This window comes from Salmo trutta, chromosome 12 (genome assembly GCF_901001165.1).
Source record: "Salmo trutta chromosome 12, fSalTru1.1, whole genome shotgun sequence".
In the NCBI taxonomy this organism is placed as follows: Eukaryota; Metazoa; Chordata; class Actinopteri; order Salmoniformes; family Salmonidae; genus Salmo; species Salmo trutta.
The window spans coordinates 8,240,361-8,263,284 of record NC_042968.1 but is presented as its reverse complement, the minus strand read 5'-3'; the positions used below and the strand labels follow the sequence as shown (position 1 = coordinate 8,263,284).

The 22,924-nt window shown below is 40.1% G+C and overlaps 1 protein-coding gene across 1 annotated transcript; it reads right to left on the bottom strand.

The window, feature by feature from the left end:
• Nucleotides 1-8,640: 8,640 nt before the first annotated feature.
• On the bottom strand, nucleotides 8,641-21,082 carry LOC115202862 (flocculation protein FLO11). Its single transcript, XM_029766952.1, has 4 exons — nucleotides 20,962-21,082; nucleotides 18,688-19,539; nucleotides 8,960-9,133; nucleotides 8,641-8,816 (listed from the first exon to the last, which is right to left on the bottom strand). Exons 2-4 carry the CDS (start codon nucleotides 19,514-19,516, stop codon nucleotides 8,695-8,697), a joined length of 1,125 nt encoding a protein of 374 aa, XP_029622812.1. The 5' UTR covers nucleotides 19,517-19,539; nucleotides 20,962-21,082; the 3' UTR covers nucleotides 8,641-8,694.
• Nucleotides 21,083-22,924: the final 1,842 nt, after the last annotated feature.

The window sequence follows — 22,924 nt, the reverse complement described above, 5'->3', positions numbered from 1 at the left end:
GCAACGCTCTACTTTGGCGGAATGGCGTTGAGTTGTGTGGCTGACTGGTGACCGTCCTGCTGGCTCACTTAGCTGATCGATAGCTAATTCCCTTACATAATCAAGGGGGCCACAGCAAAGGGAATGCAGTGAGAGGTGTGATAATTGATTACTTTTGTTCTACATTTTCCCCAGGGAGTTCCGCTGGTGCGTTACCCCCTCATTTTTCATTGAGCTGTTGAGCGGAGGTGCTGAGGTGAGCTCCTTGCACACATTGCATTTGGTTAGAAGCGATATGAGGATATAATGCACATTAGTAGAAGTCTGTGTTGATTTTGTTGTGGGGGTTGTCTTATACAGTAGGCCTACTATTTGGCCAAAATCTTCATTTATTTATTTAGTCTTACTTACTTTCAGATATACCTACTGTCTGTATGTGTTGGTCCCACTGGCTTAAAATGCAGCACACATTTGTTTTGATGTGAAATATTGGTATTCATGGGATCATCAAACTATTTTCTTATCGTCAGCTTTTGCTAATGAATTCCATCGCCTGAACCAACTGTCAGTCTCGAATTAAGAAGGCCTTCCTTTTCCTGAAGTGGTTATAAAATAAAAGCTGTTTGTCGAACAAGGCCTCAGGTGTCGTCTCCAGGAGAACAGTCCGAGACCCTGTCAATAGGCTAAGAGCATCCAGCTGTGGTGCTGAGGAGAGGGCAATGTGAGATGTGAGAAACCGTGGCAGGATTTTGCCTGCCTTGCACATCTAAAGGCGATGGAGCTTAGAGGAGAAATGAGGCCTCCCACAATGGGAGCAGCATGAAGTCAAATTAACTCCTTCCCAACAGAGAGGCCATAAACAGCACTGAGCTGTCTCAAAACATTACTAGCTGTCGAATCCTTGCTGCCACCGTCCTTGTTTACCCTCATTTCCTCACCTCCTTTTCAAGCGCATTCGAAGAGAAGGTTGAAGGTCCCTTCCCTAAGACCTCCTTTTCTTCCACTGCACTTTGAGAGAGTGGTGAGAAATTGACGAAATAAGAATGAAAGGATTTGACAGCTAGTAACGATTTCAGACACAGCACTAAACTACCATGTTTGTTTAGGAATCCATTTAATGGACAGTGAAATTCTCTCCAGAAACCAGTCTGGTTTTCATTGGTTTCTGATTATGCTGCCAGACAGCGAATAGTGCCTACTTTTCTCTAGATTGTGTATTGTGTGTTTGGATGCATGTAATTCAATATTATTAGCTATTAGTCGCCCTGCTTCTTTCAGATCATGTTGTATTTCGTAATAGCAGTTTTGTTCATTGTCCTCTTACTTTTGAAGGGCACTAATTGTTCAGTTCAACACTTCTTTTGGCAAACAAATATAAATAAATCATTCAACACTCTTGGTATTGAAATAAATTTTTTAACCATGTGTACGCGCAAATAAATTCATGAATTGTGTGGATGCCTTTGTACTCAGAGGGAAATCTGCTCAAGGAACTATATATAAACCATTCCCAACTGGTCAACATGAGGTAGGAGGTAGAGGGGAAAACAACACTAATTTTTATTTCATAATTACAGTACATCAAAAAGGACCTCCAAAGTCTAGGACACAGGTGCCAAACTCATTCCACGGAGGGCTTGCAGGTTTTCGCTCCGCGGTTGTACTTGAGTGATGAATTAAGGTCACTTATTAGTAAGGAACTCCCTACACCTGGTTGTCTAGGGCTTAATTGAAAGGAAAAACACAAAAACTGCAGACACTAGGATCTCAATGGAATGAGATAGACACTTCTGGTCTAGAAGGGTTCTTGGGCTAGTAAAGGGCAGTCTGTTTTGAGGGTTAATTAGTGTGTATAAGCACATCACTTTGATATCGTATGAAATATAAATATGATGAAAAGTGTATGAAATATATATAAAACATGTTTAAAGTGGCTCTTAAAAATCGAATGGAGCGCTCCTATCTCTCTGAGTTTTATGCATGAAGTACACAATGTACAAAACATTAGGAACACCTGCTCTTTCCATGATGTAGACTGACAAGGTAAATCCAGGTGAAAGCTAAGATCCCTTATTGATGTCACTAGTTAAATCCACTACAATCAATGTAGATTTTTCACCTTTATTCATTAGATGAAGGGGAGGAGACAGCTTAAAGAAGGATTTTTAAGACTTTGCTCTGAGACCAGACAATTGAGACATGGACTGTGTATGTTTGCCATTCAGAGGATGAACAGGCAAGAGAAAATATTTAAGTGCCTTAGAACGGGGTATGGTAATAGGTGCCAGATGCACCGGTTTGAGTGTGTCAAGAACTGCAATGTTGGTGGGTTTTTCATGCTCAAAAGTTTCCCATGTGTATCAAGATTGATCCGCCGCCCAAAGGACATACAGCCAACTTGGGTCAACATGTCAACATGCGACAGCATCCCTGTGCAACGGTTTCGACACCTTGAAGAGTCCATGCCCTGGCGGATTTAGGCTGTTCTGAGGGCAAAAGGGGGTGCAACTTAATATTAGGAAGGTGTGTCTAATGTTTTGTTCACAGTGCATAGTCATTCATACCACGTATTCATGGGAGTCCAAACTGCACAGTGGATAAACAACAAATACATACATGCATGGTGCCAGATTCGCATTAATCTGTCTTTGCAAAGAGGAAACCTGCCATTTTTCCTCCGGAACGTGATTGTTCATTTCACCTCTGTCTCAATGGATGTGCTATGGGCTTTGAGGCTGCCTTTGCGCAATATGTCTCCAGCAGGGCAAATAAGGCATGCAAGCCTTTCCTTGACAGCTGCTTGGTTCCCTTACAAAAGAAGGGAATTTAGCTGACCTCATCAATGCTGATGTGTGTTTTGTTTTCCTCCGTCCTGTGCTGTCTGGCCTGCAACTAGCAGCTACCCAGGCATGGCTAACACCTAGGGCTCTATTCAATCCACATTGCGGAAGTTCAGCTTTTCAGCGGAGACTGCATTTACGGTAAATTCTGCATATGTCGGCTCAATTGGAAATGACCTTAACATTTCTATCACAGAATCTGTAACGCTGCAAGCAGCAGGTAGGCAGCTGCTAAACCAAATCTCTCAGCACGAGCAGTATTATAGTATTACTTGTGCTATGGCGCCCCCTTTTGAGAAGGAGATGCAATACACTGTCATGAAGCATTTTTTTTTTAAGAGGACAGTTTTCTCTTTATCAAAATCAACTGAGCAGGTTGGTGGGGGTGAAGTGAGGAAAGTCGCTTCCTGAACACCCTCTGTGATAGCAGCTGCACCTCTCTCAGCTCTATCAGGACTGACCCAAATTGCAGTTAGAGAGTAAGGCATGCCTGCCATTCCTCTCAGTGTTTCATCGAGATCCACGAGCTGGATCACTGTGGATCTAGAGCACACATTCAAACCTATTGCAACTGTCCTTCGCTGCTCGTTCCGGCAATTATTTTAAAGAAGTAGTACAGTAGCCAACCTGCAACTCTATTACCAAGACATCTGAATGTGTCTTTTGTAAGTCGATAAACTGAGTGTGATGTGATTGGTTCCAATCCAAGTGCCAATGCCGTTTATCAAACTCAAGGCGGTGATATGGTGCAGATTACATAAAAATAAAGCTCTTTGGCCACACACACCAGTGATAGGTTTGGCGTCGAAAAACAGAAGCATATGCAGGAATGTACCTCATACCTACGGTAAAATATGGTGGGGGGATCTTCGATATAATCGGGCTAATTTGCTTCCACTTGTCCTGGAGTCCTTTTTAATGTCAACGGCATCATGAACTTTACCAAGTATCAGGACATTTTAGCCAAAAACCTGGTTGCCTATGCCAGGAGGCTGAAACTTGGTCGCAAGTGGATCTTCCAGCAAGAAAATAACACCAAGCATACTAATCAAAATCCACAAAGAAATGGTTAATTGACTTGAACCCTATTGAAAACCTGTGGTTTGAATTGAAGAGGGCAGTCCATAAGTGCAGACGAAGGATATCAAGGATCTGGAAAGATTCTGTATGGAGGAATGATCTAAGATCCCTCCAGGCCCGGTCCTGGCCGTTCTACCACACTAGGCAAGACAAACTAGAATAGTCCCAGCAAGCAAAATTACGTTGAAAAGATGTCTAAAATACATATTTTCCACACACTGAATTCAGGTTCATTTTCAGTACTGAATGAAAGTTGAAAAGACGTCATTTATAGACGTCTATGTTTGGGCTAAATCAAGGCTGGTCTGAACCGGACCAAAAATCTATGTCCGTGGACGTTAAAATCAATGTCGGTCCGGACCGCACCAAATCTGAACCAAACATAGACGTCTGTGATTGGTTCAGATTTGGTCTCGACCAGACCAAAAACCAACGTCCGTGGATGTGGAAATCAAGGCTGGTCCAGACTGCACCAAAAAAAAATTACATTTTGGTTAGGCTACTTGATTGGAGAAACCTGCATGATGTAAAAAGTGTCCGTCTCATTACATTGTCATACATTTTATCTCCAGCCTGTAAGCTACAGATATGGCTACATCCTCTTTCTACCATAGGCTATATCTGTTACATTATTTATGTTAGATAATTTATTAGACAGAACGTTGGCCGAGCGCCGCAGCAATCTCTCCAAAAGCAACCTGGAGAGTTGCACTAGGAATGGACAATTTAAATGTTTTGTACCCCTGGCTTTGACAAAGTAGGCACTGCTTATCAATGGGCGGCACTAGTTGAGAGAAACTGTCATTGTTTTGGGGCAGAATTGAACATGTTGGTCCCGTGTTACATGAGCTGAAATAAAAGATTCCAGAAATGTTCCATACACACAAAAAGCTTATTTCTCTCAAATTTAGAGAGAGGTGTGCCATATCAAGAAGTTCATTGAACAGCATGATCATTACACAGATTCACCTTGTGCTGGGGACAATAACATTTCACTCAAAAAAATGCAGTTTTGTTACACAACAGAATGCCACAGATGTCTCAAGTTTTGATGGAGCGTGCAATTGGCATGCTGACTACAGGATTGTCCACCGGAGCTGTTGCCAGAGAATTGAATGTTCGTTTCTCTACCATTCGCAGCCAACGTTATTTTAGATAATTTTGCAGTACAACCACAGACCACGTGTAACCACACCAGCCCAGGACCTCCACATCTGGCTTCTTCACCTGCGTGATCATCTGAGACCAGCCACCCGGACAATTGATGAAACTGAGACATATTTCTGTCTGTAAGAAAGACCTTTTGTGGGGAAAAAATCTTTCTTACTGCCCAGTGTCATGGTAATTATTCTAATCAAAGGAGAGAGGCTTTTAGATTTTTCAAAACAATGAAACTTTATTATCGATTAATTACTGCAGTAATGGAGCTTGTCAACGACCCACCCGTAGGTGAGTCATTGAGAGCCCAACCAGCAGGACTAAGCTACAGCATTTTATGGCAAAGTCCATCCTCCAGGATGTTCATGACAAACGACAGATGTGTAGAATTATACAAAGGTACATTGTGATATCAAGCAACAGACAGCAAGATTCACATTGCGCCAGGTTTCTGTATCTAGGTCATTTACTACTTGATCATACAAAAATACTAACGTAACATAGGACACTAGGTCCTTCCCTCAAATTATTTAGTCAAGTGTTCATCTTCCATATGGGATAAATAAACTGGAAATTGAGTCTCCCTGGCACCGACGGACAGGCACACAGACACTAATCATGGAATGAAATGTTGTCTTATCACCAAGCCATTGTAAATCGACTGACAGCGTTAAATCTCAGAGGCTCCTCTCAGTTCACACAGACACATGAGAGTTCTAAGAACCCTATTCTGTTGCCTCAGAAAAACAGACATTGTGAATGTACTAATATAGGAATACATTCTAATATAAAAGTAATGTGATTAACATAATGTTGTAATTCTACCACACCAGTCATGTGAAATCCATGTATTAGGGCCTAATTAATTTATTTCAATTGACTGATTTCCTTAAATGAACTCTATCTCAGTAAAATTGTTGAAATTGTTGCATGTTGCGTTTATATTTTTGTTCAGTGTATATATAAGGTTGTATGTGTTGCTGGAGATGCGTCTTGGTCAGTTTAGCTCAGAAAATGCCGCCCTTGTCAATCTGCCACCATAGGCTGCTGCCTAATCCTGCCTAACGAGCGGGCCACCCTGAATCCCTCCCAAAGTATAAATCATTTCAAATTCCTTACATTAAGCAAACCAGATGGCACAATTAAATGTTTTATTTTATTTACGGATAGCCAGGGGCTCACTCCAACACTCAGACATAATTTACAAACCAAGCATTTTGTGTTTAGTGAGTACGCCAGGTCAGAGACAGTATGACCAGAGATGTTCTCTTGATAAGTGTGTGAATTTGACCATTTTCTTGTCCTGTTAAGAATTCAAAATGTATTTTTTGGGTGTCAGGGAAAATGTATGAAGTAAAAAGTACATCATTTTCTTTAGGAATGTAGTGAAGTAAAAATAAAAGTTGTAAAAAATATAAATAGTATAGTTCAGAAACCCCCAAAAATGGCTAAGTAGTACTTTAAAGTATTTTTCCTTAAGCACTTTACACTGACAAAAAGGTGCCGTTATCCTCGCAAGGGAAGGATGCTAGAGTTCTGAAACAGGGGTGTCAATCATTTTGACCCCATCTACATTTTAGTCATTTAGCAGACAGTCTTATCCAGACCAACTTATAGGAGCTATAAGGGTTAAGTGCCTTTCTCAAGTGCACATCGACATATTTTTTACCTAGTCAGCTTGTGGATTCAAACCAGCAACCTTTTGGTTATTGACCCAACGCTCTAAACCGCAAGGCTACCTTCCGCACTGCTGTCTTTTTTAGATTTATTTGTATTACTTGTTAAACAAAATCTCTTTCTCTGCGCAATTGTATTAGTATAAAATATATTGCTCAGGATTTGTATTATTTATTTTATACAGTATTTTTTGCTCAACTTTATCAAGGATGCCAATAATTATGGACCTGATTCTTGAAATATATATCTTATAAATGCCTCATGAGCTTAGTTCAACTGTCTTACCACATCAGAACCCAAAAGATAAATAAAGTAAATCTAAACAAACACTTTAGCCTCAAAGCATGGTTAAAACTATAATTGTGATATCATGGATGGTTACTCCTTGCATACATAGCTCTCCGTTTGAATTTCAGACTGGTTACACTTCTCCATGCCCATACCTCAGCTTTTTACATGAATAAAGGTGGAGTGAGCGCTTTTTATTCTTTCAATTAAGGATTCCAGCTTTAAGTGACAAAGGTTTCTTGATTACTCGAAAGGTCTTCCGACCCTGGCTTTAATAGTCAGCCATTAAAAATAACAGCAGTGGCAATTGCTCTTTACACATAAGCACCTTGAGAAAGGATGTAATAGACAGAGGTACAGTATAATAATAACTTCTAATTTGGGTTGATTCAAATGCATTAAAATGATTAAACATTATGTTAATGTTTATATTGAGTTGACCTGTGGCTAAATTGTGAATTAGAATAAGGTACAGAAATAACCTTATTTGAGTGCAGGTCTTCATGTCTAAGACATTTTTAGTTCCCTTTGTCAAACCATCTTGGAAATATAGCAGACAATCAAGTCTTCATTTTTGGCTTTTGCTGCTTCTATTATAGACTGAATCCTAACTTGAGATCCATGCATTATATTTTTTCCATTGAGATCAATGCAAGATTTAAGTGTATTTGTTCTAGTGGTTGTAATTTTGGAAATAAAAACACAACAACACCTTAAATCAGGTGTGTAAACATATAATTCCAATTTTCCAAGATAATAATAAATAAACTCCAAACACATTCTCAAATTCCCACAGTTTATTGGTTTACACCCCTAAGCCCACATAACCAATGCATTAGGGTGCAGTAAATCTATGACTTAACATTTGAAAAGCCATAATCAATCAATCAATAATATCATAATTATTTTAGCAAAAAAATGTATTTTTAATTTACAATCTGTAGAAGCTATGAGAATAGAAAGGTTCAGTACTTTTGTCAAGCAGTTGAAAAATATATGGCAAATAGAAATCCAAAATGGATGGTGTTGAGAGACAGACGGGAGGGGTTGAATGGAGCTGAAGGGTCGGACCAATAACAAGATAAACAATGTAAAACATACGGGGTCTGTAAAATGTATATAGGTTCAGAACGTTTGTGAAATAGCACAGTTACAAATAGAAATCAAACTGGATGGACATCAGAAATAGAGGAAGGACTAAAAACAAACAAAATATAACTATTGTAAAATAGATTGTGTCTGTAAAAATGTGTATAAGATGCCTATACTGAAGGTAGAAGCCTAAGTGTTATTGATAATTAGTTTACTCCAATTGGGGGAAGGGCGGTAGGGTTTGCGGGGAATAAAGGTATATACTAAAAAAAAGTATGTATGTCTATATAGGTATGTTTATGTATATATATGTGTATATGTATGCATATGTGTATGTATATGGATAATATGGGGGATTAGAAATGATGCAGACAATTACATTGATGGAAGCAACAATCTTTCCTCAATATTAAGCTGATCCACCCCTTAGAAGGAAAAAAAATAAAATAATAATATAAATCTATGACTTAACATTCTGTTATAGATATTTATGCACGTTATTGCATATGTTGGGTCTCAATAAGTATTTTGTATATGAAAGTCTTCTTTAACGTGTTTAAGGTGAGACTTGGAGTCCTTTTCAATTTTGATGTCCTCGTGGAAAGTTGGCCATTTGGATGTTGTCCATTTGGCATCCAGGATTGTAGTAAGCTGAACCATCATATTTCAAATCCAAAGGCTCACTGTTGTCCAGTCGTTGAACTAGGAGTGAGAAACAGAGATGTGACATTTTGCATGGCCGATTTATGATAACAGGTGCTTTCCTATTAATTTATTCAGTCCTATCAGATAGAAAATATGCCAGGAAATCATAAAAGGGAAATATCTCCAAGGGAACTGCCTACCTGGGTCTGAGGGGAATTCCTCAACAAGCTTCCTGTGTGTGAAATCCCGTCGGCCTCTCCTTCTCCAGATGACATAGACCACCATCGCTACAAAGCACACTGCCACTCCTGTGCCCAGGATGGCACCCCATGCCTCACTACTCTTCTTGTTCTGCACTGCATCTGAGGCCAAGCCTTTGAAAACATAAATACATTCATCACAAAAAAATACATTGCAAATACAACATTCTAATATTGGTGCAATTCTAATATATGGTGCAATACATTTTGTCTGGAATAACATATTTATGTATCGCAAAATATTCTTCCGGTCATACTTTATTTGGACTGTTCTATATAGATTATCTACAGATGGTCATACTATTAACAAAGTATCTGTTGACAGGCAAGTGCTTACGGTTACGGTTATCGTTAGGGATAGGTTAAGAATAAGTGTTAGGGTAAGAATAAAGGTTAGGGTTAGAGGACAGTAAGTTGAAATGTTGTTGACAGTTATTGAACATCTACAAATCATATACAGTACAAACCATATACTTGGTACTAACCAAATAAAGTACCATTCTTCCGATAATTGAGGCGAAAATGTGTGTTTATTTATGTATCAGTATTTCATTGTCGTTTCACGTCATTTGTGAAATTATCACGCAATCGATACAGTGCCTTCAGAAAGTATTCACACCCCTTTACTTTTTCCACATTTTGTTCTGTTACAGCCTGAATTTAAAAGGAATTTAAATTCACTGATCTACCCATAATGTCAAAGTGGATTTACATTTTTATTTTTTTTTAGAAATGAATTAAAAATGAAACGCTGAAATGTCTTGAGTCAAATTAAAACAAATTTTATTGGTCACATACACGTGTTAAGCATGTTATTGCGGGTGTAGCGAAATGCTTGTGTTTCTAGCTCTAACCAGTAATATCTAACAATTTCACAACAATACACACAAATCCAAAGTAAAGGAATGGAATTAAGAATATATAAATATTTGGATGAGCAATGTCGGAGCGGCATAGACTAAGATACAGTAGAACAGAATACAGTATATATATATATGAGATGAGTAATGCAAAATATGTAAACATTATTAAAGTGACCAGTGTTCCGTTATTAGCCAGTTATTTCAAGTCAATGTATATAGGGCAGCAGCCTCTAAGGTGCTACTGATGACTATTTAACTGTCTGATGGCCTTGAGATAGAAGCTGTTTTTCAGTTTCTCGGTCCCAGCTTTGATGCACCTGTACTGACCTCGCCTTCATGGAGATTGCAGGGTGAACAGGCAGTGGCTCGGGTGGTTGTTGTCCTTGATTGTCTTTTTGGCCTTCCTGTGGCATCAGGTGCTGTAGGTGTCCTGGAGGGCAGGTAGTTTGCCCCTGGTGATGCTTTGTGCAGACCGTACCACCCTCTGGAGAGCCCTGCGGTTGCAGGCGGTGCAATTGCCGTACCAGGCAGTAATACAGCCCGACAGGATGCTATCAATTGTGCATCTGTAAAAGTTTGTGAGGGTTTTAGGTTCCAAGCCAAATTTCTTCAGCCTCCTGAGGTTGAAGAGGCGCTGTTGCACCTTCTTCACCACACTGTCTGTGTGGGTGGACCATTTCAGTTTGTCAGTGATGTGTATGCTGAGGAACTTGAAGCTTTCCACCTTCTTTTCTTGATGTGGCACAGCTAGGAAGTGGCACGGCTTGAAGTGGCACGCTAGGATGCGGCTAGGGATGCCGTCTGGGCCAGCAGCATTGCAAGGGCTAACATGCTTAAATGTCTTATCACGTCGGCCACGGAGAAGGAGAGTCCACAGTCCTTGGTAGCAGGCCGCGTCGGTGGTACTGTGTTATCCTCAAAGCGGGCGAAGAAGGTGTTTAGCTTGCCCGGAAGCAAGACGTCGGTGTCCACGACGTGCCTGGTTTTCCCTTTGTAGTCTGTGATTGTCTGCCACATACAGTATGTCTTGTGTCTGAGCCGTTGAATTGCGACTCCACTTTGTCTCTATACTGACGTTTTGCCTGTTTGATTGCCATACGGAGGGAATAGCTACACTGTTTGTATTCGGCCATATTCCCAGTCACCTTGACATGGTTAAATGTGGTGGTTCATGCTTTCAGTTTTGCGTGAATGCTGCCTTCTATCCACGGTTTCTGGTTAGGGTAGATTTTAATAGTCACAGTGGGTACAACATCTCCTATAAACCTCCTGATAAACTCAGTCCCCGTATCCGTGTATTCGCCAATGTTATTCTTAGAGGCTACCCAGAACATATCTGCGTGATCAAAACAATCTTAAAGTGTGGATTCTGATTGGTCAGACCAGCGTTGAATAGTCCTTAGCACGGGTACTTCCTGTTTGAGTTTTTACCTATAGGAAGGGAGGAGCAAAATGGAGTCGTGATAAGATTTGCCAAAGGGAGGGCGGGGGAGGGCCTTGTAGGCATCACGGAAGTTGGAGTAGCGTGACTACTATAGTCAATGTGTTGATAGAACTTTGGTAGCATTTTCCTCAAATTTGCTTTGTTAAAATCACCAGCTACAATAAATGCAGCCTCAGGATATGTGGTTTCCAGTTTGCATAAAGTCCAGTGAAGTTATTTGAGGGCCGTTGTGGTATCGGTTTGAGAGGGAATATACATGGCTATGACTGTACCTAAAGAGAATTCTCTTGGGAGGTAATACAGTCGGAATTTGATTATGAGGTATTCTAGGTTGGGTGAACAAAAGGACTTGAGTTCCTGTATGTTATCACAATCACACCAGTTAATCATGAAACATACACCCCTGCCCTTCTTCTTCATGGAGAGATATTTATTAATGTCTGCGCGATGAACTGAGAACCCAACTGCTGTACGGACTCAGACAGAATATCCTGAGAGAGAGCCATGTTTCCATGAAACAGAGTATGTTACAATCCCTGATGTCTCTCTGGAAGGAAATCCTTGCCCTGAGCTCGTCAACTTTATTATCCAGAGACTGAACATTAGCGAGTACTATACTTGGAAGCAGTGGGTGGTGTGCGCGCCTCCTGAGTCGGACTAGAAGTCCACTCCAAATACCTCTTCTCCGCCGAGTGTGTTTTGGATCAGGCTCTGGAATCAATTAAATTGCCCTGGGGGTACGAACAAAGGATCCGATTGGGGAAAGTCTAATTCCTGGTCATAATAGTGGTAATGTTGGTGAGTTACTGGCACTCTGATATCCAAAAGATCTTCCTAATAATGTAAGAAATAACACAGAAAAAAAAAAAATACTGCAAAGTTTTCTAGCAACTAGAAGCACGGCTGCCCTATCTGTTGGCGCCATTTTACTGTCAATATTCAAACTCTTTGTTATAGCAAGCCTAAATAAGAAATTGTCGCATTTTGCATTTATATTTTTGTTCAGTGTTGTTACTCCACAATACTAACCTAAATGACTAAGCTAAAAGAAGGAAACCTGTACAGAATACAAATATTCCAAAACATGCATTCTGTTTGCAATAATGCACTAAAGTAATACTGAAAAAAATATGGTCAAGAAATTAGCTTTTGTCCTGAATACAAAGTATTATGTTTGGAGCAAATCCAACAAAACACATCACTGGGTACCACTCTTCATATTTTCAAGCATGGTGGTGGCTGCATCATGTTATGGGTATGCTTGTCATCGGCAAGGACTACAGAGTTATTAAGGATACAAATAAATGGAATAGAGCTAAACACAGGCAAAATCCTAGAGGAAACCTGTTTCAGTCTGCTTTCCACCAGACACTGGGAGACAATCCCTGCTCTCCCAGAATCCCTGATTGAATTACGTTAACCAACCCCTGTAAGAGGAAAAGGATTATGGCTAAAATGCAGTTCCAGGTTGCGTTAGTTCTGATAATGTACTGTTTCAATTCAGTGTGGAGAAATACCTTCCTTAAGCCTTGGATTCAGCATCCAGGTTGTATTCATTACTTTTTGGACTAAAAGATAAATCAAAGAGAACTAAGGATTGTTTGTTACCCATGGAAACCTGATTAACATAAAACCCCTGTCTCCTTGGGCATACACTGCATTTGGAAAGTATTCAGACCCCTTGACAAAGTGAAAACAGGTTTTTAGAAATGTTTACCATTTTATTACAAATAAAAAACAAATACCTTATTTGCATAAATATTCAATTGATTGGACATGATTTGGAAAGGCACACACCTGTCTATATAAGGTCTCACAGTTGACAGTGCATGTCAGAACAAAAACCAAGCCATGAGGTTGAAGGAATTGAGCTCGAGGCACAGATCTGGGGAAGGATATCAAAACATTTCTGCAGCATTGAAGGTCCCCATGAACACAGTGGCCTCCAACATTCTTAAATGGAAGCAGTTTGGAACCATCAAGACTCTTCCTAGAGCTGGCCACCCGGCTAAACTGAGCAATTGGGGGAGAAGGGCCTTGGTCATGGAGGTGACCAAGAACCCAATGGTCACTCTGACAGAGCTCCAGAGTTCCTCTGTGGAGATGCGAGTGCATTCCAGAAGGACAACCATCTCTGCAGCCCTCCACCAATCAGGCCTCTAGGGTAGAGTTGCCAGACAGAAGCCACTCCTCAGTAAAAGGCAGATGTCGGCCTGCTTGGAGTTTGCCAATAGGCACCTGAAGGACTCTCAGACCATGAGAAACAAGATTTTCTGGTCTGATGAAACCAAGATTGAACCCTTTGGCCTGAATGCCAAGCATCACGTCTGGAGGAAACCTGGTACCATCCCTACAGTGAAGCATGGTGGTGGCAACATCTTGCTGTGGGGATGTTTTTCAGTGGCATGGACTGAGAGACTAGTCAGGATTGAGGGAGAGATGAATGGAGCAAAGTACAGAGAGATCCTTGATGAAAACCTATGCCAGAGCGCTCAGGACCTCGAAAGTTCACCTTCCAACAGGACAGCGACCCTAAACACACAGCCAAGACAACACAGGAGCGGCTTCGGGACAAGTCTCTGAATGTCCTTGAGTGACCCCGGACTTGAACCCAGTTGAACATCTCTGGAGAGACCTGAAAATAGCTGTGCAGAGACACTTCCCATCAAACCTGACAGAGCTTGAGAGGTTCTGCAGACAAGAATGGGAGAAACTCCCCAAATACTGGCGTGCCAAGCGTGTAACGTCATACCTAAGAAGACTTGAGGCTGTAATCGTTGCCAAAGGTGCTTCAACAAAGTACTGAGTAAAGGGTCTGAATACTTATGTAAATGTGATATTTCATTTTTTTTCTTCATTTTGGGGTATTGTGTGTAGATTGATGACGAAAAAAAACAATTTAATCCATTTTAGAATAAGGCTGTAACGTAACAAAATGTGGAAAAAGTCAAGGGGTCTGAATACTTTATGAATGCACTGTAATGTGGTTTGTGGTATGCAAAGACGAGATCTAACTACTCCAAGGCAGTTTTGATAGAACTTTATACAACTAAATGAAAAGTACCAGACTAGTCAATATGCTAATAAGAGTAACAACATGTTTACCACGAACAACAATTTCCCCTCTTCGAATAAGCTTTCATAATCTCGGTCATCACATTTGGAAATTCAAATGTTTACTTCCCTGACATTTCCTTATCTGAAGACTAAGCTTGTTAACCTCAGTTGCGTTTCTATTTTCTCACAACACTTTAAAAAAAATGTTAAAGGAGCACACCCTGCATTTACATTAGCGTAAAGTGGAGCATTCATATTCCTGGCTTACACGTTTCATCACAATATTGTTTTGAATGTTTAAGCCTGAAACCAAAATCAAACTTTTTGGCAACAATGCAAAACGTTATGTTTGGTGTAAAAGCAACACAGCTCATCACCCTGAACACACCATCCCCACTGTCAAACATGGTCGTGGCAGCATCATGGTTTGGGCCTGCTTTTCTTCAGCAGGGGCAGGGAAGATGGTTAAAATTGATGGGAAGATGGATGGAGCCAAATACAGGACCATTCTGGAAGAAAACCTGATGGAGTCTGCAAAAGACCTGAGACTGGGACGGAGATTTGTCTTCCAACAAGACAATGATCCAAAACATTAAGCAAAATCTACAATGGAATGGTTCACAAATAAACATATCCAGGTGTTAGAATGGCCAAGTCAAAGTCCAGACCTGAATCCAATCGAGAATCTGTGGAAAGAACTGAAAACTGCTGTTCACAAACGCTCTCCATCCAACCTCACTGAGCTCGAGCTGTTTTGCAAGGAGGAATGGGCAAAAATTTCAGTCTCTCGATGTGCAAAACTGATAGAGACATACCCCAAGCGACTTACAGCTGTAATCGCAGCAAAAGGTGGCGCTACAAAGTATTAACTTAAGGGGGCTGAATAATTTTGCACGGCCAATTTTTTAGTTTTTTATTTGTTAAAAAAGTTTGAAATATCCAATACATTTCTTTCCACTTCATAATTGTGTCCCACTTGTTGTTGATTCTTCACAAAAAATTACAGTTTTATATCTTTATGTTTGAAGCCTGAAATGTGGCAAAAGGTCGAAAAGTTCAAGGGGGCCGAATACTTTTGCAAGGCACTGTAGTATTACGTTAGCTAGCTAGCTAGCTACGATTGTGGGGAGAGCATCGGATTTTAGCTAGCTAACTCTAGAAATTATAGGTATTTTTTACGAACTGCTAACTAATGGCAACATTGCCATCTGTCTAAAGTAAATTTGGTATTTGGAATTTTTTTGTATTTTATTAGGATCCCCATTAGTTCTTCCTGGGGTACACACAAAACATGACATTATACAGAACATCAATAGACAAGAACAGCTCAAGGACTGAACTACACTATTTTGAAATAAGAAAATAAGAACAAAATAAGAACACTGTGCTGTGAGGTGGTGTTTTATTTGTTTTTTAAAGAACATTTTGAGACGGAATGGAGTTCCATGTGATCATGGCTCTATATAATACTGTGTATTGCCTTTAATTCATTCTGGATTTGGGGACTGTGAAGAGACCCCTGGTGGGGTAAGTACGTCTGTCAGAGCTATGTAAGTTGATTATACAGACAATTAGGAATTTAACACATTAATATTTCTCACAAAAACAGAAATTGATCCAGTCAATCTCTTCTCTACTTTGAGCCAAGAAAGACTGACACGCATACTGTTGACATTAGCCCTCTGTGTGCATTGAAGGACAAATTTGACGACATCATAACAATGGCAAAGTTGTTTCCTACTAATTATTTTCCGACTGTTACGCAATGTCATCGTATTTCCTGGCCACTATACATTCTTAGAAAAAAGTGTTCCAAAAGGGTTGTTCGGCTGTCCCCATATGGGAACCATTTTTGGTTCCAGGTAGAACCCTTTTGGGTTCCATGTAGAACCCTCTGTGGAAAGGGTTTTACATGGAACCCAAAATAGTTATTTATACGTGGAACCAAAAGGGGTTCTTCAAGTGGTGCTCCTATGGGTACAGCCAAAGGACCCTTTTAGGTTCTAGATAGCACCTTTTTTTCTAAGAATGTAGTGTAATTTAGATGAAACAGTCATTAGTCACCGTTTGGAATGACTCGGCACCACTCAACTTTTGGGGGCTACTGTGGCTGAGGTGTCTTTAGAATGAATGTACACTCTAAAAATGTGGGGTTCATCAAGGGTTCTTCTAAGATCGTCAAAGTTCATCGAAGAACGTTCATCGAAGAACCTTTTTAGTTCTTGGTGGTTCTTGCAGGAACCTAACTACCCAACTGAAACATTTGCATTTGAGATGACAGCAGGTGCAGGCATTTAACTGGAAAATTGAAAGATCTCCTCAATTTAAGGTCAGGTTTCTCTCTTGTATGATCTAAATTGATATTGTTTCATGATTATACCATCTATCTTTCATATTTGTTCAAATGGCTGTTGTTGGGCACTTTGTCCCTTTTTACAATTCTTTCTAATACAGAAAATGGACACAATTCAATGGATATCCATCAACAAAGAGGTAAAAATATCTTAAAAAATAGCTGCATTGTGCGCAGATGCCTGAACTGCTCAGTTATTTGTGTGTGCCTTTGTATGTACAATTAGTAGTGGTTTGCCTCATAATGATATGCAGATCACATGTATGCTCAACAGCTAATTTAAATTCTCTAAAACCTCATAGGACTCTGTCACAGCAGCCATCTTCCTCCTCCCTTACCTCTCCAATGAAGATCCCAGAGCCCTCTTCATTATGGACAAGGTATGTGTATGAAAACCTTTGTCAAAAGTTAACCGGTTTTTTTTCATTCACATTTACCACAAAAACCATGGTATGAATACTGTTGTGTGCACACTTTGTTAATCATCTGTATAATTATATATTTATTGTATTCACAGACTTCACCTTCCCTACACCTCTGATGAATATAACAGGAAACCTGTTAGATCACCATGCATTGCAAAATCATTCTGGCTATTCATAGCCTACAGAGGACATCAACAGCAACACGCCAGACTCGTTTTAAAGGGTTCTTCGAATAACTTATAGGGGTTAACCTACAATTTCATTTTGAAGAATCCCTAAAGGATCCTCCTGGAATCTTTTATTTTTAGTGTAACAATGGCGTGACACTACCAAGTGACGGCGGTGCAACCCATGAATAGAGAAAATATGATCTAGGTCCAGATATTGTGTACTTTTGTGTTACATGGTTGTGTGAAACTCTACACCTTTTCTCTCCATGTTCCCTAAAGAAAAGGTAATAGCCAGTACGTGTTGTCAATTGATGAATAAGTATTGCATAAAAAGACTGCGATGCATAACTAGCATGCTGTACTAACTATGGAAAATATGTAAAGCAACATGCAAATGAGGTAAACAAACAGGTCAAACAAGCCACAGTATAAACTAATCACTGGCTGAAATGTATGAGGTTTTTCCCAATGGTAACAATGTTTTTCAGCACACTTTTCCAAGTATTTATAGTCAAGTTTGACAGAAGTAGTTACTACATATTCAAATCCATGACTGTACCTGGCAAATCATGTGTACGTTTTTGAAAAGGATGCAATTGAATTTGAATTACAAGAAGAAATACTCGTAAATAATGTATAAGCTTTCAAAATTGGGGATATCCTCCTTTTAATGAATGTCACCAATCACCCACTCAAAAATTCCCTCGTTTAGTATGTTAGAAACTGGAGAGTAGTACTCTCACGCCCTGTACTGCGGTAATGAACCTCAGCTACTGACCTCCTCCTTCCTGTAGACAGGCTAACACAAGGGATATTTTGTCCCCTGGAGAAGGCATTTGTAATGGAAGCCTCCACTTATGGGCATGCAGATAGTGTCTGAAACTCAACCCAGCCCAGCCGGTGAAAGAAAGGGAGTTTGTGCTTTGACAATGAAAAAAAATAGAGATCTGTCAAATGTGGGTCAGGGAGAGACCGGAAAGAGAGCGGTTTGTAAAAAAGACGATGGTGATATAACATAACTGCCCTTTGAGCGTTGTTGGATATTGTGTTACCTTCTAACTAGGTCCCTCCGATGTTCAAATCTGATACTCGGTGGTTATTTGTAACTTTTTGACTGCTCTGTCTTTGTCTGGCTGCTGACTCATTCATTAGTGCCTCTCCCAAAACATTTAAAACAATATCACAATGGTTATGTGAAGTGAACACACCCAAATTTAAACATTGTTGTGGTCTCTTGGTATTTCCCTAAAAGTTGTTACAGGCTCCCTTGACCAAGCAAGTAAGTAGGTTACAGGTGCACACAGCAGTACCCTTGAGACAAAGAATGTACCAGATACTTAGACACTGTCTCCTCACCTCTCGCAGAGTTGTTCCCTGAAGCGGCACCAGTTTCCATCATGTCTGTCGTTGTGCTGGGACCTGTGGTTGTTGTAGTTTCTGGGATGATTTTGGCAGTTGTAGTCCCAGGTGAGTCCAAGGGGAGCTCTGTGGTGGGGGAAGCTGTGGATGGTTCACTTGATGACTCTGGTCCTTCTGGTACTGCAGTCGTTACATTATGGCTGTCCTCTGTACTGTTGGTTACCCGGTTCTCAGCATCAGGATCTGGACCGGCCTCCTCTGTGCTATTGGTGTCTGGAGCTGTGGTTGTCTCGTTCAATTCAGTGTCATTGGACATGGAATTAGAGCCATTTGAGTTTTCTGTGATTGGAGTGGTGGTGGTAGTTTGGAGTCCACTGTCCTCTCCAGTCGCGTTGGAAACTTGGCTCGAGTTTAAGGCAACACTCACTGGGGGTTCTGGTGCAACAGTGGTTTCTGGAGATTCAACAGCGGTCGCTGGCAATTCAGGGTCCTCTGCTGTAGCATCTGGCAACCCTGGTGGCATTGTGGTGCCAATCGTCACATCACCTGAAGTCTCGTTTGTGTCCTGTTCCCCACTAAAGAACATGGAACCATCTGCGATACCCCAAGCAGAGTTATCTGTTGACTCAGTACCCTCCTGGTTCATATCAACAATGCCATTGGACTGAGCTTGTGACGTCTTGTTGAGATTGGATTTGAACCATCGACGAAGCCAACTTTGATCAATCGTCCGTCCTGGAGAGTTTGTTGGTGCCTGGAGCAAGGCCACATGAAAACCTTGCAGTTGCAGAAGCAAAACAGCAGTGATGATTGAATAAAGGTCCATATCCCGTCTCTCTCGTTCGTGTTCTAAACAACAATCAACACGTAAACAAAAGTATTTTTGTTAGATACATTGAGTCAAGGTTGGTTCTGCACAAATGTCAACAACAACAAAAAATTATCCCATTTTGGCCTCGAATGTCCCATGGTCTGCAGGCCACCATTGATTATAAGTAGAGAATATACAGTATTGTACATCATTTTTCTTAGGCAACCAGTCACCAAGAATGAATTAAATGTATGAATAGTTAAATTGATTAAGGCGAGACAAGGACTTTATGAATTTCCAAGATTCCCATAAAGTATTTCATATTCCCCATGTTCTGAAATAAATGCTCACCCTGTAATACAAAAAAAGCAAGCTCTCAATGGGGGTTTGGCTGACTTGACTCTATCGTTATCTTTTAATAGAATTATAATCTATTCATACCAATCCAGGAGATAAAGTGTTGATGCTATCAGTTTGGCTTTGACCTCAATTTTTATAAGGCCTGGTCAGGGTTAGGAGAACAATTATTTCCCCTGAATGGAAGCAAACTCCCAATGTTTTTGTAATCAAATCTCCCAGAACTTGTATTATAAGAGTCTGCCAACTCAGTTTTGGGGACAATAGACTAAATTAATGTCAATGCAATAATCATTCAAGGTGTAACTATGGGGAGACTCCCATGTACTTTAGTTGAGTCAATCTGGGGATGAACAGCGATATTTCCTGTTAGCATACTAAATATGCATTCTGCAGGGTTGTCAAAGCACACATGAATGTCTGGCTAGCATTTCCCCTTCAGAAATATCCTCAAAGCCAAGGGTTGAATAGGTTTTGATAGCATGATAGAAATAAAATAACATATCTGAAATAATGTATTCCGTCCGTTCGGACTACTTATCTTACATTATTTTATTTTATTGAAATTTAAGCATAGAGAAAGTGTCATGACCACCATTGTAGATCATCCATTTGGTGAAATGTTATCCTCCTTCAATCACTCTGAGCATCTTTTTGTTAGGTTTGTGTCCTCTTCCAACTTTACATATTTGGTTTGGTAAAAATAAAGTTGGGTTAATAACACCATTTGAGTCCCCTCAGAAATTAAGCAAAAAAAAAACATATACGCTTGACAACTCCTTGAATCTGCATTGATAAAAGAATAGTCTGGATGGGATGACACATGTATATTGGTTTGCCTGACTGGTGGACAACTACTAAGAGCAACTTTAAACCCCGACACCCCAATATGATCATTCTGTTTCATTTGAAAGTGGTATGACATTAACAAATCGGATTTTGTGGCGTTATCATTGAACTAATCAGATTTCTGGCAAGACTGTAACCTTACAAAAATACCAAACACATATAAGTGTCACACAACTCAACGTCTACCGTACATCTCCTACACATAAGAAATGGTGAAATAGCGCTACGTTACTAAAATCACCATCGCCACATACCTTTTTCTGGTGCTCGGTCAGGTGGTTACAGCTAACAGGTGTGAGGAAGGCAGTGAGATCTCTCCGCGAAACAGCCAGAGTATGAGAGAGAGGGAACAATAGGCCAGGGAAGGGGCAGTGCAGTGCAGGGAATTCAGATCAGAATAACCAGGAACCTGTTCTACCTGATTTTACACCTGACACAAACACCCTGTCATCCAGCCAATCTCTAAATGGTAACATGGTACTGGCTCTAGGGTAACTAAGGTTATTTAGACATGTCATGGTTTTACGGTTTATCTTCTGTGTTCCTGAGATGTACATTACACATCAGTTTATTTCAGTTCAGTTCGGTTTCCAGGTATGCAGCACCTGAATTACCCCTTTGGGCAGAGCATCTGCCCCCAGGTCCTCGGAACATTCCTCCCTTGTGATTTTGGAATGTCTGCTGTCGTCACGGATACAAAAGGACAGTACAGCTTTCATCCATGCCTTGTCTCTGGTTTATATTTGGCAACAATTGGTGTAGGGCTATTCTTGTGTCGTTACAGGTTCTGTACGTCACAACCTGGTATTCTTGTTGTCGTTTTATTCAGGGAGGAACACGGCGGAACATACAGTAGGCCTCTGCTAACTGAGCAAATAGAACCTAGAGTAGCTAGTAGCTAGTCTAACTATTTTAGCTGGCATGCCTGCTTGCAAGGTTGGTAGACTAGAAAAGCAAGCAATAACTACATTTAAAAAAACATTCACTTTCCTTTCAATCTTTTACCCTGATTTGTGCAGAGAAGCATATTTTGTTTCTTTAAAAAAATAACCACGAGTCAGGAGGATGTAGACAGCACAAGAGGTATGCTCAGATAAGGGGTGGCAGGGTAGCCTAGTGGTTAGAGCGTTGGACTAGTAACCAAAAGTTTGCAAGTTCAATTCCCTGAGCTGACAAGGTACAAATCTGTTGTTCTGCCCCTGAACAGGCAGTTAACCCACTGTTCCTAGGCTGTTATTGAAAATAAGAATTTGTTCTTAACTGACTTGCCTAGAAAATAAATAAAAATATGCAGAAAAACACACATTTTTTTACATTAAGCATAATGATTAGGGCAGGAAAATACTAAATTCTCCCTCAGGACCACGCCACAACCATTGATAAGATTTTTGGGGAGCATGACGCCCCAGACTGTGTTCATAAGTTCTAAGCGGCATATTTACTTGAAAACATTCAGCAACAAAAGGAGACTGCTTCAGGAAACAGGCAGTACATTGAGTTCTATATTTAAATACTGCCTGTGAATAATATTCTGGTAACACCTTAATTTGCCATTATTATACCTATGTAAATACACAGTAATAACTGTAGCAACAACATTGGAGTTAGTTATAATAGCTTTATTATTGCATGGTAATAGAGTTTAAGTAATAGAGTATAGCTTATTACACAAGTGTAACAAAGAGTGTAATTACAAATCAATATGCTTTTGTTGAATAGAATAAAATGAAGAATATTAGAGGTAAGATAATTTCACAATAGTAGCCTTATCCAAGGGTTGTCAAGTGTGTTTATAAAGGTTTTGAACATCTGGCATATAGTCAGTGAAAGTGAATATGTTCAATTTGAGCTGTAAATTGCTTTTGGAAGTCACGTGACGTTTATAGTCCAACTATGAAGCAGAAATATCTCATAACCCTGCCATGGGATGTTGTTACGTATACATTCTACACACATTTTAACTTACATGGCTTTTTTTATTTACAGTAGTTACATGGCAAGAATAAAGTAATTTGATATACATTACATCTAGATAGATAGTATTTATACATTATAAATCGGGTTTTAAGTCAGAACTGTTACAGAACATGAGCTTTTAAACCCACACCTCACCTACTCTCAGTCCATCCCACCTATCTCCGTAAACTGCCCTCACATGATTTCCATGTCAGTATTGATGAAAAGTGGCATGGAATCAATGAAAGGGTTGGTGGGATG

Bases quoted from the DNA above. Each gene is read 5' to 3' on its own strand.
- LOC115202862 (XM_029766952.1), bottom strand. From the start codon at position 19,516: ATGGACCTTTATTCAATCATCACTGCTGTTTTGCTTCTGCAACTGCAA. The intron at 9,134-18,687 runs GTGAGGAGACAG...ATGTTTTCAAAG, and splicing joins AGGGAACAACTCTGCGAGAG to GCTTGGCCTCAGATGCAGTG. The intron at 8,817-8,959 runs GTAGGCAGTTCC...TCTCACTCCTAG, and splicing joins GGAATTCCCCTCAGACCCAG to TTCAACGACTGGACAACAGT.